Source organism: Macrosteles quadrilineatus, unplaced genomic scaffold, assembly GCF_028750875.1.
Source record: "Macrosteles quadrilineatus isolate MER2022 unplaced genomic scaffold, UCM_ALF_1.0 Scaffold_6__1_contigs__length_79288215, whole genome shotgun sequence".
NCBI classification, from domain to species: Eukaryota; Metazoa; Arthropoda; class Insecta; order Hemiptera; family Cicadellidae; genus Macrosteles; species Macrosteles quadrilineatus.
The window spans coordinates 26,443,103-26,458,576 of record NW_026542599.1 but is presented as its reverse complement, the minus strand read 5'-3'; the positions used below and the strand labels follow the sequence as shown (position 1 = coordinate 26,458,576).

Sequence of the window (15,474 nt, the reverse complement as noted above, 5' to 3'; positions counted from 1 at the left end):
TAAATATTTTTCAAAATAAAATAAAGCATTTCTTAAGCATTGCCTCCACATGCAATCATTTATTCACTATAGATTTCTATACTGTTTGTGTTAGATAGTTAAATGTATAAGTAATTAATACATCAGCTGATTTATTATTATTAAGTTTGTTAGTAAATATTCTGCTTAGGTTGATGTGTTTAAGAATTCAATAAAATGGTTCTTTTATATTTTGAATATCATTTAGTGTAATTCTATATTGGCGACGATGAGTAAACGAACCAAAAGAAGAAATAGTTATTTCAATGAAGAAGATGAGTATGAAACTAAAGAAGACGCATTGCAATCAAAGATAGAGAAGTTCAAATGTCAAAGCTATGATGAGTCTAGTAGGTGGGATGATTATGAAGCACATTTTCTATTGTTATGCAAGGTAAAAGGATTGGGAGAAGATTCTCAGAGAGCAGAGGATGCTCGAAGGGATCTTTTGCTTGCCTATGTGGGTCCTGCACCATTAAGAAAAGTTTCAAACTTTCTGCTGCCTTTAAAAGTACATCAGGCTACGTGGGCAGAACTAGTTAATGGTTTCAGGTCAGTATACAAAACTAGTAAAACTATATTTTCAGCTAGAATGGAATTTGAAAAAAGTATCAGAGAAAATAGTGAAAGTCTTTCAGAATTTGTAATACGTTTGAAAAATTTAGCAGATTTTTGTAAGTATGAGAACAAGTTTGATGAAAGAATAAGAGACAGATTTGCTGGAGGTATAAATTTTCCAGAGTTTGAAGTAGAAATTAGACAACGATGGCCTGATGGGGTAAAAGAAAATGGTGACAAGTTAACATCTGAAGATGTTTTTGAACTGGCCACTTCAATGGAAAGAGCTCATCATGAGAGATATTCAAGAATAATGATAAAGAGTCGGAAGTATCACAAGTAAGAAGAAACAATAAGGAGTTTAAAAGAGAAGTGAAATACAATTAAAAGACAAATCATCCATGTAGTAGATGTGGAACAAAGCATGAATTTGGTAAATGTCCAGCCTATCAACAAAAGTGTTTGAATTGTAAAAAAATAGGACATTTTGCAAAGGTATGTCGGCAAAAACGAGTGAATAATTTGCATGAAAAGTCAGAAGATGAAGAATCTGAATCGGACTCACATAACATGAGGATAAACGATGTTAAAAAGGAAAGAAGACATATTTGTAAAGCACGTATTCATTTAAAGTTAAATAAGGTAGCTACAAACATGGAATTTGACTCTGGAGCTTGGGCCTCAATGATAGGTAAGCCTCTTTGGGAGAAAATTGGTTCACCAAGACTTGATAAGACTAATTCAAAATATGTGGCATATGGAAACAATATTTTAGATATACTTGGTGAATGTTATGTCAATGTTACAGTAGGTGATGAGAAACGTAGATTAAAAGTAGCAGTAGTAAATGGAAATGAGAAACCGCTGTTTGGTTTACCATGGATATTAGCCTTTAATATGAACCTCCCTCCTGATGTTACTATTAGTAAAGTAAAATGTAAGCAGAATCATAATCAATATAAGATGGATGATGTGAGGGTTAAGGAAGTACTAAAAGAATTTGAAGATGTGTTCTCTGAAGGGCATGGGAAAATCAAGGGTTATAAAGCACGAATTCACGTTCGAGAAGATGCAAACCCTCAACATTTTTCAGCACGCAGGGTTCCGTTTCCCTTGAAAAAACGAATTGAGAATGAGCTTACAAGACTTGTAAATGAGGATATCATTGAAGAGGTAGATCCTGCTGCTACACCTATTCCCTGGGCTACCCCAACAGTTAATGTAGAGAAGAATGATGGTTCAATAAGAATTTGTGGAGATTTCCGAGTCACTTTGAATCAAAATTTGGTCCCAGAAAATGCAATTATTCCGACATTTGAGGAACTAACAAACAAAGTTGCAGGCGGACAAGAGTTTTCCAAGATAGACCTACGAGATGCATACCTACAAATGGAGGTTGCAGAAGAACACCAAAAGTATTTAGTAATAGCAACGCATAGTGGTTACTATAAATACAAACGTTTACCTTTTGGGATATCATCTAGTCCAGGTATTTTCCAAAGATATATGGAAAGACTCTTAGCTGGGATACCACAGGTTGGAGTTCTTCTGGACGATATTATAACAACTGGAAGGAATAAGAACGAGCATTTACGAAATTTGAGAGAAGTTTTGAAACGAATGAAAGAAGCTGGTATAAAAGCAAAGTCTAGTAAATGCAAATTTTTTGAAGAGTCGGTGACTTACTTGGGACATACAATCGACCGGAATGGAATACATCCTACTGAAGAAAAAATAAAAGCCATTCGAGAAGCACGGTCACCTACTAATGTCAAGGAACTCCGATCATTTTTAGGTTCTATTAACTACTATGAACGATTTAATCCGGGACTTCATGCCATTTGCAGTGATCTCCATAAGCTGACTGGGTCTAAATCGCAATGGAAATGGTCCAAACAAGAAGAGGGGACATTTAAAAGAGTAAAAGACATTCTATCAAGTAAAGACACAGTAGTGCCATACGAAGAAATGAGACCATTGGTAATGGTCTGTGATGCATCAGAAAATGGATTGGGAAGTGTACTAATGCACAGATATGAAGATGGATTAGAAAGACCAATTGCTTTTGCCAGTCGTACACTATTGCCCGCTGAAAAACAATATTCAAATATCGACAGAGAAGCGCTAGCTATTATGTTTGGACTCAGGAAATTTCATCAATATGTATATGGTCGGAAGTTTACTTTAGTAACCGACCACAAACCTCTACAACGGATATTTGGAAATATGCGAGATCTTCCAAAAGTTGTAAATAGCCGTTTAGTGAGGTGGGCTCTCCAGTTGAATCAATACAACTATGACATAGAGTACAGAAAAGGAGAAGATAATGTGTGTGCTGATGTTCTATCAAGACTTCCGATTGAAGAAGATCAACCTGAGGAGGCTCACATTGGCTTTTTGAATGTTGATAAGGTTAACTCTATCATGTCTTATGACCTCTTGAAACAAAATTCATTTACAGATAAAGCAATTAAAATGGCAAAAAACTTTGTATTGAGAAATACAAGGCCCCCTGTTGTTCCTGAAATGTTGAAGTCATACAAACAGAGGAAAGATGAATTGAGTGTTGAAGATGACATATTATTGTGGTTTGGAAGAATTGTAGTTCCAGAATGCATGAGAACTGATGTTCTGAAGATATTGCACACAGGACATCCTGGTATTGTATCAATGAGGTCTGTAGCACGACACTATGTATGGTGGCCCAACATGGATAAAGATATCGAAGTTTATATCAAGAGGTGCACATCATGTCAAGAGAATCGAGATAATGTGGAAGAAGTACCATTATATCCTTGGAATGTACCTGATAGAGTTTGGGAAAGGGTACACATTGATCTGGCAGGGCCAGTCAACGGATCTATGTGGTTGGTAGGTATTGATGCTTTGTCAAAGTGGGCAGAAGTGGACTGTCTCAAGACAACAAACTCTTCAACAATCATTCAACGATTGAGATCTTGGTTTAGTCGATATGGAATACCAAGTGAAATTGTGACAGACAATGGACCTCAATTTGTATCAAAGAAAATGGAAACATTTTTTGAGAAAAATTCTATCAACCACATAAAAACAACTCCTTACCATCCTAAAAGTAATGGACTTGTGGAAAGACTAATTCGTACTTTGAAAAGACGGTTCTACACAACAAAGCAGGATGTTGGAGATGGAATGCTAGCTCTTCAAAATGTTCTTTTTAGCTACAGAAACTCGCCTCAGAAAACAACTGGTAGGGCTCCTGCAGAATTGTTTTTCGGTCGTAGACTACCAACAATTTTTGACAATATGAAACCTAATCTTAGGAAAAAGATGGAGATGAAGCTTTGGAAAGAACAAGGGAGGGACAACAAAAAAGTTCGAACTTTTGAAGAGGGAGAAGATGTGTGGATTAAGAATGAACATGGAAATGGTTGGTCAGCTGGAATGGTGAAAAATAAAAATGGACTGTACTCATATGATGTACTTTGTGGAGGTGTTATAAAAAGGAAACATGCGGACCAGATGAGACAAAGAATGGGAGCTGTTGAATCCGTGTAAAAAGGAAGAGGGGAAAAGTGTTAGATAGTTAAATGTATAAGTAATTAATACATCAGCTGATTTATTATTATTAAGTTTGTTAGTAAATATTCTGCTTAGGTTGATGTGTTTAAGAATTCAATAAAATGGTTCTTTTATATTTTGAATATCATTTAGTGTAATTCTATAGTTTGTATCAATGATAATCGTTGAATAGACCACTTAAATGGTCGTAAGTATAAATCTAAGTATGTTTAACCCCCTCCTGCACGTTGACGCATAATATTGTTTGTTATTCCCGTCCGCTGCAACTATGTGCAATATGCAGCATTGCAGGTTATTAAGGTACGTAGTATGCAGATTTTATGTTTATCTTTTAAGAATTGGGTGTTTTCCTTCTTGGAACCCCTCTTGTCAGTTCGTCATATTTTGCTGCTTTTGAAACACTAAATAATAGAAAATCTTATCAATTATGCTGTTTAACTTGCTTAGAAAATGAGCTATACAAATTTTTATACACAGAATAGTGTATTTAAGGCACTACACAGAGGCACCAAGTCTTCCTCCTCCGTAGTACATGATGGCGACTGTGCTGGTGGGGGAGGGGTGTTGGTGTTGGACTTTGCTGGGGGGGGGGACTTTGCCCTAGACACCAACAGTGCTAGACACCACTTAAGTACCATTGGGTGTTTCCTCCGTAGGTTACTTCTCTGTGATTTAAAATTACCTGTAATCATATCAGTGATTTCTTATCTTTGCTATGCAGGATAGTGCTTTAATCCCAGCCACTGCAAGTTGTTAGGCTCGTCGGACGTAAATGTAACGGCTTAGCAATTTACTTTAACAAATTGAGTAAGTTACGTGAGCAAAATATTATTGACTAGTGGCTTGTAGGGACATAAGTCCCTAAAAAGCTCAATAATATAAAACAAATTATTCCAATATTTAAACAAACTAAGAAATATATTATCGCTGTGTCAGAATAGATATCCCTGTACGCCATATCTTTTGTGTAAAAAACAGTTTGTTGTTTGTCTTTGTTTGCCTTTGATGATGTTATTTTCAATAAATCATTTGAATAAATACATAGCTTTTAACTCTGATAAAGACAGCAAACATAAAATTATTTTTGAATAAATAATGGTTTATTAAGGTAGCTTTGGTCTTGTGGTTGATTGTGATAAAAAAGACCTCCCTGATTGGAACTTTGGAAATTGTCTTCGTCAAATAAGAAAAGGTAAATAAAGGTGTTTTTAGGTAAGCTTGTTTATATGCCAAACCCGCTAAATTAGCATCCCTACCCAGTTAATAATTCTAAGTTTATATTTCTTTTGTTAGGGTTTATTAGTGTAAAGTAAAGGCATCCCATTGACCAAACTTAACCCTAGATTTCTTCTGATCAACATAAAAAAACTACAATTAGTGAAAGTTTATGTGGTGGTATTCCTCTTTAAGGTGCAATTGACGTTACATATTCTATCAAATTAGGCCTAATCATTGGCTGATTCTTAACTCTTTTGCAAGCAACAGACAGTACCTGTTTAAAATCTCCAAGCATATTGTTTTTCCTCTCATTCGATCTTTTCATAGTACTTACTTAATTAACAAATATATATTTCCTGTACAAACCTATTCTATCTTTATTTCCAGGTTTATTTCTAAAGCCATTGAGGTTATTCCACTTCATACAAAGTATTGATTAAACACTACAACAAATCTCAAATTTAAAAGAATGAAAGTGTAGAATAAATCGAGAACATATGTTTTGGAATAAAAACTAAGCAGAAGTGTTCCATTTAATCTTGAATGGTTAATTATTTAGTCAATGTGGTTATTTAATGTTAAACGTTAAAAATATACAAATTTGAAAAGTTTCCCAGTAAAATTATTTATTTCCCCATTCCATAACGTAACTAAAAAGTCTTAATTTTTACAGGTAACGTAATAGGCTACCTGGTTTTATATAGTACGTTGCAGAATTGACTGGCAAATAAGTAATCCAAATTAATGTTATCGTTGCTTATACTGGCTTGATGATAAATCACGATCAGCTGTATTGAAGTAAACAGAAATCAGCAGTAAATGGCTTCTAATGCTTTTCTTATGGAGAACATTTTACGTTATATCTCGTTTTATGGTAACTTTACGGGAATTCTGCTATTTTTCCCGAGTCTCTGGGGTCAAGACCTTTAATTTAAGACATCTCCCACTTTTCTGCGACCTACCAGACGTCCACAATTTTCTGGTAAAAATTTTGTCTTACAGAATTATATATAAGGATGATTTAACATAGTTAGTTCAGCTTTTCTTCACTGTTCAGCTTTGCCTCACACAAGAAATTTGAGCACGCACCGTAAAATACCACTTTCGGTACTAGAAATGAGATATACTATCACAAAGTAATAACAGCTAATATAAACATAACAGTGAGTAATATTAACATGTACGAGTATTTAAATAAAAATTACTTACTTACATACTGACGTGTTTATATATTAGATAATGAAAATATAACAGCTCCTGTACTCTACACTGCAATTAACTAATTTCGTAAATACTGTCAACTAAAAAAATAGATTTTTGCCAAACTGAATGCAGGAACATAACAATAAACATTATTAGATTGCATCAAGTAGGGAGTTGGCTTCACTACATTTACTGTGCAGATAGATCCAGTAATTTATGGATAGTTTGTAAAGACTATTTGCCATATTACAGTACGTACAGATACTAGAATATATTGTACACTTCACTAGAATACATGACACTATTATGACCAATATCCGAAGTGTATTGCAAAAATAGTCTTCTACATGAAATACAGTTAGACAAACAAATATTATAACCGTTTTCTATCAATGTTTTTTAAATGTTGTACAGTAAAAACTAATTAACCTGTTCAATATTTAACACTTTTCTACTTGATATTTCAGAGGATGATGAGGCCAGTGGGAATGCCGTTCTAGGACTTCGTCCTCCTCCGCCATTGGTAAAGAAGCAGTTCCGTCAGGCTAGCGTTTCGTTTGTATTACCATGGAAGGTTGCAAATACACGTTAGTAACATGAATCACCTGTTAATGGAGGTTAGTTTATTTGGCTGTGAGTGTTTAAGACGTGATTAGTAAAGAGGGTGGTCTATGTAGTGGTTGGTTGGGTAGTTATTAAGTTTTGTTGTCGTGTTTGATGAATTTATAGTAGGGTTAGGATATTATGAAAGCGTCTTTGACTTTTATAAACATAAACAGCTTAACTGTATAGAATGCTTAGATGCCATTTTCAAATTGGGCTGCCACAAACCGACATGGCCGGAAGACAGTGTGCCAGGAAATCAAGGAAGCTGTCCGAGTCCGGAAATTGGTGACCTTCCGAATCCAACTACCTAACAAACAAAATGAAAAATAGATATTTAGTATATGCTATGATCACTGATTTGTTAACATATACCCTAAGACACAAAATTTTAAAGTGAGATATTTTATTCTAAGTGTGTTGCAAGATTATAAAGTTCGATACATGATTTTGAAAAGCACTTTCATATAAAAACTGTTTGTTTGAAACTCAACACACTTCAAACATAAATAAATGCATTAATGTAAAATTAGTACATAAATATTCACTTTTTAGCTCTCGAAATCATTGCATCCATGGTAAAACAATTAGTTTGCATTGAAAAAAAACAATTAGTTTACTAGAAGATTTCCAAGTTATGATTTTAAAGTGGGGGTTTTCTTATGAAATGTTACAATAATTTATCAATCTGATAAATCAATCCTACTATATTTTATTAATTACTTACTTACTTACCTTTAAATACTAAAAGTCAAAAGCACTGGGGATAACGTAAATATAAAATATTCATGGTTCCAAATAAGCTGTCAATCCGCTCAAAACCGATTTACAGGCGACTTCATTTTCCTCTGACACATCATTTCGGCCTGACAATGTTTGAAAACAGCCACGATTTACATTTTAAGGGCATTAGCTTAAGCTTAGCCTTCTCTTTTTTTACTACACAACTTTTCAAAGGAGATATTTATTTATTCAAAATGATTGATCATTTGTTGGTAGATGAAGTATATATTAAATTTATGAAAAGGAGCTTTTACTTTAATTTTAACTTTGGCATTCCCCTTTAGAGGGTTTTTGAATAAACTTTTTTTAAACTAAAATTATTAAGTAAAATAGATGCTTATGTTATTTTGTATTACAAAATATCACAATTTTAATAAACATTATTATATAAAACACAAGCATTCATAAATAACTATTACGAACGAACATAGAGTAAAACACCTAATCTATAATATATTATAATCTCAAAATTTTAGTAATATTTTTACTTCACCAAACCTTAAACCTTAAGAAATTGCATTTCAGTTGAATAAATACGGTGTTAACATCCTACTTGATCTGTACAGTACTATAACTAATATTCTTTAGCAGCTTAGAGAAAATTATAACAAATGATGTACCTACGTATAGTAAAACCAAAGGCGAAATTCATAACACAAGCCCTAAAAATAGGCTATTATAGAATTGTATTTGTTTTTGTAACAAAACAAACTATATGTATATATTGGGTGCTGTACTCGCTGCATATTCCCATTACCCATCTTACGCAATTTATCAGATGTTCTGTAGCCGAAAGAGTTATATGACGTCATAAAGCAGCTGAGAATGGTCGGGGCTGCAAGCGCTGGTGGCACTTTGAGTGATGGTATTGCCCTTAAGGACACTGCACTTTGCACTTTACTGCAACTTTAAATGGATCCACATTAGCTACGTAAGATGATATTCAACAAGTAGAGCTTCAAATTTTACCGTGTGAATTGTGTTTAACCTAAATGAACCTTAAAAATCATAATTTAAAATACTTGACCTAACCCACCATGTTAAACTTCCATATCCCAAGCGTGATGTATACAACTTCATTACTTCACGAGTGGTGTAAAGTTGAAAAAACTCACTCGGTGAGGTAATGAAACCCATTTAAATAACATTGAGTGCTTAACTTAAAAAATATACCTCTATGGAGCCAACGACGTTCAACGCTAGTAATCAGCTGTGTGCTTGAATTTTATTGTTATGCTTTGAAGAATTTTCCTAACCTAGCTTTTGTTTGTAAATGAACGTTACTGTTAGAAGATGAGTGAAATGGATAATGAAAAATATTGTTCGTAACCTCCTGTATTTTGTCGGGTCAGGTAAAATCTTGTACGTCACACGTTACGCAAAAGCTTGTTTACATCACTTAGGAAATTATGCAACATTCACCTGCGTGATGTAAAAACGCTCTTACTACACATGTAATGTAAATAGCTGTTACCGTTGATGTAGCAGAGGAATCTTTAATGAAATGATAAAATTTGTTTTATATATATAGCTGTTCAAACCCCTAAATTTTTTGTTAATAAACTGAGATAAGTTAAACAACAGTTATAAGTTAAACACATCCCTCGCACACTACCACACTATCTCCAAGTTTGCAACACACACTACTTTGAAAATTTCACGTTTATAAGTAAAATAGGCTATTTAGAATGTATTTCACACTTTTTTACCCGAACTAGATATTTTAAATTGGGTTTAATGAATCTTTCAAAGTCAACTGGCATAGGCTTACTTCAAATTGAATAACAAAATTTTCCTTACCATTTATTTTCTATTTGATCTTTGTTTTAACCAATTTCTTAAATTTCTTTAGTAGAAATGTTAGCACTATAATCTTTCTCGATTGAATCTTATTTTAATTGCTGTAGTTTTGCAATAAGGTTTTACAATTTTGTAAATTGATTTGATGATAACGTCTTTATAAAATATTAGTTCCAAAAGGAATAATGTCTTTGGTTTTCAAAAATAACTTTCTATCTCCAGGAAATGTGATATGTGAGTCTAGAATTTCTCCAAATCCAGGGAACAAGACCGATAATAAGGAAACCTTCTCCAAGTTTTTCCCAATATCTCCTAATGAACCAGAAAATAAACCAATAAAAACAATCTTTGGAAATAATACATCTGGAGTTGTAGAGGGTAAACATGTTACCAAGGTGATTGCAGGTTATTGGTAACAATCTAGGGACGATTGGTCCTCGTCTGAAGCCCGTCTATCTCGATACTGATCTGGAATTTAGTTGTAAAAACAAAAATATTATACTGTTCTATTTGACTGGAAAATGTTTAAGTTGTGTACTTTTATTGGAAATTGCGATATGTCTTACAATCCTAATCGAGATCACGGGAAATAAAAAATAGTCTCTTCAGATGGATCTATTTTATTACTGAACTATATAAGGTTTTAAATAAAATAAAAATACTAGTCCATCCACAATGCCCTCAATGCCCTTCCACTGGGTAACACCAACACCCCATCGCAGCAAACCTGCATACTAAGCACAAAATCCCATTTGCCTGATAAGATTTTTACTACGTTTTAGTATTGCCTTACAGATCAGATTTATTCCCTAATAACATTAGGTTTACTGAGTACGGGAAATGTAGTGAACTTTTGGTAAAACTTTTAATAGCTTGGTATTAAATAAATAAATGTACCAAAATGTTTCAAAATATATCCGTAAACAAGCTTACTGCTACGGTAAAATTATTCTCAATAAGAATAACATAAAAATAATAGATTTATTTTTAAAATTTCCTCTTTACCAATAGTATTGCACAAATATGTTTTCATATTAAAATGTGTTTTTGCTCAAAGCTCTACAAAATTGGTTTAGTAATAAATCACGAAATGTCATGTTTTGAGGATCAAAAATCAGGAAACCCAATTTAAAGAGTAGCCTAACATTAATGCGATACATTTTAAAAAGTCTATTGGCTAGTCAGTGAGTAGTCATTACCGCGTCGTCGTTCTGCCTGACCAGGAATAGGCTGTTTCGGCAACTGTAGTTATTGGTCCTGGCTTGGATCGACTAGTCAATCCACAAACAGAACCGCTCTTAACATCCTTCGATCGCCCTGACAATCCGTAGTCTGCAAACAACTGTTTCATTATTTATGACACTAACAACGTATTATGTTTTGTTTGTTAGGTAAGTAAAAGTACTACTTTACGAGTTTGTTGGTGAATAAATACCAACCCTTTCGCTAAGCCAGCTGTACATGTTACTTTTTTGTCCTAGGACGCTAGGAAATTTTTTCACATAACTTCAGGCTAGTTATCACTTAGATAAAATCCATTGGTGATTTGGCGGGATTTGAACCCGGGACCCCAGGAACCGGAGTCAAAGACCAGCTCGCTCCCCCGAGGTACGTCTTACTTTAACAATGATTTAAAGCCAAATAAATAGTGATTGTACTGTGTCACTTTTCACTAACCAATGTATAATACTGTATATTAACGTTTATATGTTGTAAGATTGAATTGTGATATTACATGTATTTTTAGGACTATTACAATAATTAGTAACTAAAGTTAGCAAACAAATAGCTGACAATTTTCACATGGACCACATACTATTTAAAGTAAGAGCTGTTATATTTATTTAACATTTTGTAAAAGGAAAGAATACCCCTTTTGCATTTAGAGTAAATTACCTATTGTTTATAGCGCAGTTAAATGAAAAATACATTTCATCCCTCTGTAGAAATGTTTGTCTCAATTAAACATACAGTACACAGGTGCAGTGTTCAAGGAACAATGGTGAATTTGAATGTCACTAATGTGAATATTTTGTAAAATACAGTTATAAAGAGACGGCCGCGGCGAGAGCCAGGCTATATTATGCAAATCCTGAGGTGAGGATGAGTTTATTATTCAGTCACCACAATACACTTCACTCTCTGCTGCCATTCCTAGTCACTACTCCAGAATTACTTCACTGCTGAAACTTTTTATAAGAAAAAGTAATATGATTTGTTTGTTTTAACAAATATATTTTGTATTCCTTTCGGGTTCTTAACTATACAAATCGAAATATGAACAATTAATTAGCTGTTTAAACTTGATTTTAATAGGGTGAGATTGGGATTGAAAAATCTTACAAAGGAGTATTTACTTGATACAATATACATATAAGATATATAATGAAAATTAAATCTTTATCGGGAGTATATGTTGTTTGGAGAATTATTGCGATCATTTTCCATCCGGAGGAAAAAAAGATATAACATTCTGAGATTCGGAATATTATCTCATCGCCACATACCTAAAAAGTGTCTAAACATGACAAGATTACTACTAATCCTTAAGCTAAAGCTGAAAATTTACATTATTTCAGAATAGTTCGTTTCTTGCTTTGATCGATAAGATTCTTTGCGTAGTTTTCTTTAGTGGTTTTCTATAGCTTTAACTAGGTTCTTGTACTAAAATCGTTATTTTAGAACTTTTCCACCTGAAAACGGAATTAGATTCTAGAACCTGGAATGACGTGAAAATATGAATAATACTATGGAGAATTTTCACAAAAACTATTAGAATAACGAATACTTACTAACGTCTACATTCAAGTTCAGTAATAAAAATTATATTAAAAATTAAATATCACAACTGTGCACTTAAAAAAAATCATCGTGCAAAAATATGAGGACCTCTGTAGTATAATGATAAAGTGCTCATGTAAGGCTTAGAGAAATAAAATTTAAAAATACACTAAAAAGAAAACGAGCTGGCAATCAGTTCAACACATATCTCCTACCACATACACGAAATTACTTCAATTATTACAAAGCAGCTAGGTTAGAAAAACTAAACCCCCCCCCCCCCCCCCCCCCAACTACCGGCTTATTCAACTCTAATCGAACGACCCACTCTAACTCAACTTACAGTACTTGGTCGCCAATCCATTCTACATTTTAATAAACCTGATAGTACAACGAATATGTCAAATAACACTTGAAATAATATATTTACACTTAAACTGTTGACTCATAAGACGGTAATATTAAAGATGGTAATTGTTGATTGATTTCGATTGGGTATTTATTCGAAATCGATCACCACTTCTTTTATGTATTTACCGTCTTATGAGTCAAAAGTATAAGTGTAAATACAGGGTGTCACAAAAAAGTGTGATGGGCTATACAGTACCTAATTCTACATGCAAAAATAAGTCAAAAATGAAGAATACATTTTTTTGGATTTCGGCTTAGTTTAGCCGTAATCCGCCATTTTGTTTTGGGGGAAAATATTTATTATTTTAAAATCCCTTTGAGATATTTTTACGAAACTTGGCAAAATTGTTTACACTATAGTAAGTAATATTTATAAACAAAATTATTATTTTAACTTTCCAAATTTCAAAATGGCGGCTGTTTGAATTTTTTAATGCCAAATTTCATGAAAACCGGTACCTAAATTAAAATTTTGCAAGACACAAAAGTTGTAGTATTTACTATGACAAATCCAACAAAACAAAAATGAATAAAATCGGTTCATAAATAAAGAAGCTGTGTCTATTTTAGTAATTTAGACTGAAATTACTTAATACGGTGCATAAATTATTACATTACATTTAATACATTTTAATATTAATAATTTCAGTCTAAATTACTAAAATAAACACAGCTTCTTTATTTATAAACCGATTTTATTCATTTTTGTTTTGTTGGATTAGTTATAATAAATACTAAAACATTTGTGTCCTACAAAATTTTAATTTAGGTACCGGTTTTCATGAAATTTGGCATTAAAAAATTCAAACGGCCGCCATTTTGAAATTTGGAAAGTTAAAATAATATTTTTTTTTATAAATGTTATTTACTATAGTGTAAACAATTTTACCAAGTTTCGTAAAAATATCTCAAAGGGATTTTAAAATAATAAATATTTTCCCCAAAAAACAAAATGGCGGATTACGGCTAAACCAAGCCGAAATCCAAAAAATTTTATTCTTCATTTTTGACTTATTTTTGCATGTAGAATTAGGTCCTGTATAGCCCATCAAACTTTTTTGTGACACCCTATATATTATTACAAGTCTTATTTTACGTATTTTTGTACTTTTATGTAATTTATTAACATGTAGGATGCCGATCAGGAAGTTATCTATATATAAAGCCAAAGTACCTATGAACTTTTGAGAAAACTACAAGTAACACCCCCATAAACCATATACTTAAAATGTTCGTCATGACGAGAAACCTTGCGCAAAACTATCCATTATTTCATAAACTACCCTTTAAGGTCGTAATTCCTTTCTAAAGGGAACTTTCCACATACCTAATGTTAAAAATACCTCAGCTGTACTTATTCGTTTTTTATTCTTTCAATTTATTACCTTATTAAAATCAGGTGTGATTATTTGTTTGTTTTACTGTATTTTGTTTATTTCAGGTTAACTTAACCAATGAATAGTTTTATTAATACTTATGAAGTCAAACGGGGTGAAGCATATGGTTAACAGCTAGTTTAAATAAATACAAAATTCAAAAAGGACAGATTATTTTATCCATACGCAAAAAACTATTCTGTTAATTTGTAGGAAGTAGTAAGTCGACTCAGAAAACTCTAAGTTTATTAAACTGTTGTATTTATAAATACTCTAAATACGAAAAGACATGCGTCAAAACATCTACAGTTAATGCATTGCCATAACTTCCATGACTACTCATATGACAAAGCAGCAGTTAGTATTTGGCTCTTATTCAGCTACAACTCAATATAACACTCTGCTATTGCAGAAGTGATTGAGGGAACGACTACGACAACAGTTGTGTTTTAATACATTCGGTATTGCAGGGAATTATATTTAAGAGTATTGCAAATGCCTTTTAGTTTATCTATAATATCAGAAAACGTTTTAACTTTTTTATTACACAGTAATAAAACAATCCTCTTATTTAGTTCAGAAGAACTAACTGTAGTAACATTTTTAAATTTAAATGTTTAATCAAGAAAGTAATTGTATAATTATAATAACTGTACAAGTTCCATCACAAGACTTCTATGTTAATTTTTTGCGAGTACATTGTTGTTCAATAGTGTGATAAAAACGTGTTCATCAGTTAATTAAATTTCAAACAGTTGGTATTAGATAGTTCAATGGTTGCTATTATTGTTGCTATTTAAATAGATAATATGTAAGTTAATAAATGTTTCAAACCTCAAATTGCCGGATGAAAAAATAAGTGGGCTAAATACTTCAATGGATGTTTGGAGTCGGAAATTCTTTTAATTAAAAAGGTGTAATAAGATGGATTTGAGGATACAACCCACACAATATTTTACTTAATTAGGTGGTCAGTAATCAATCAGAAATTAAATTGTATGCAGGCACAAAAAAATAAAAAATTACCAAAATGTACAAAATGACATATTTAAATCATCTTATATCCTTCTTCAAAATAATATGCATTTAAAATGTCTGAATTGATGTAATACTTCATTTACATTTACTAACAACGAAATAGTGCAGCTGCCTGCCATGTGCTAGT

General features: G+C 32.6%; 1 protein-coding gene across 1 annotated transcript; it reads left to right on the top strand.

The window, feature by feature from the left end:
- The first annotated feature begins 1,539 nt into the window (after positions 1 to 1,539).
- Positions 1,540 to 4,110, top strand: LOC128997413 (uncharacterized protein K02A2.6-like). Its single transcript, XM_054423051.1, has one exon. The coding sequence runs from the start codon at positions 1,540 to 1,542 to the stop codon at positions 4,108 to 4,110; it is 2,571 nt and encodes an 856-aa protein (XP_054279026.1).
- Positions 4,111 to 15,474: the final 11,364 nt, after the last annotated feature.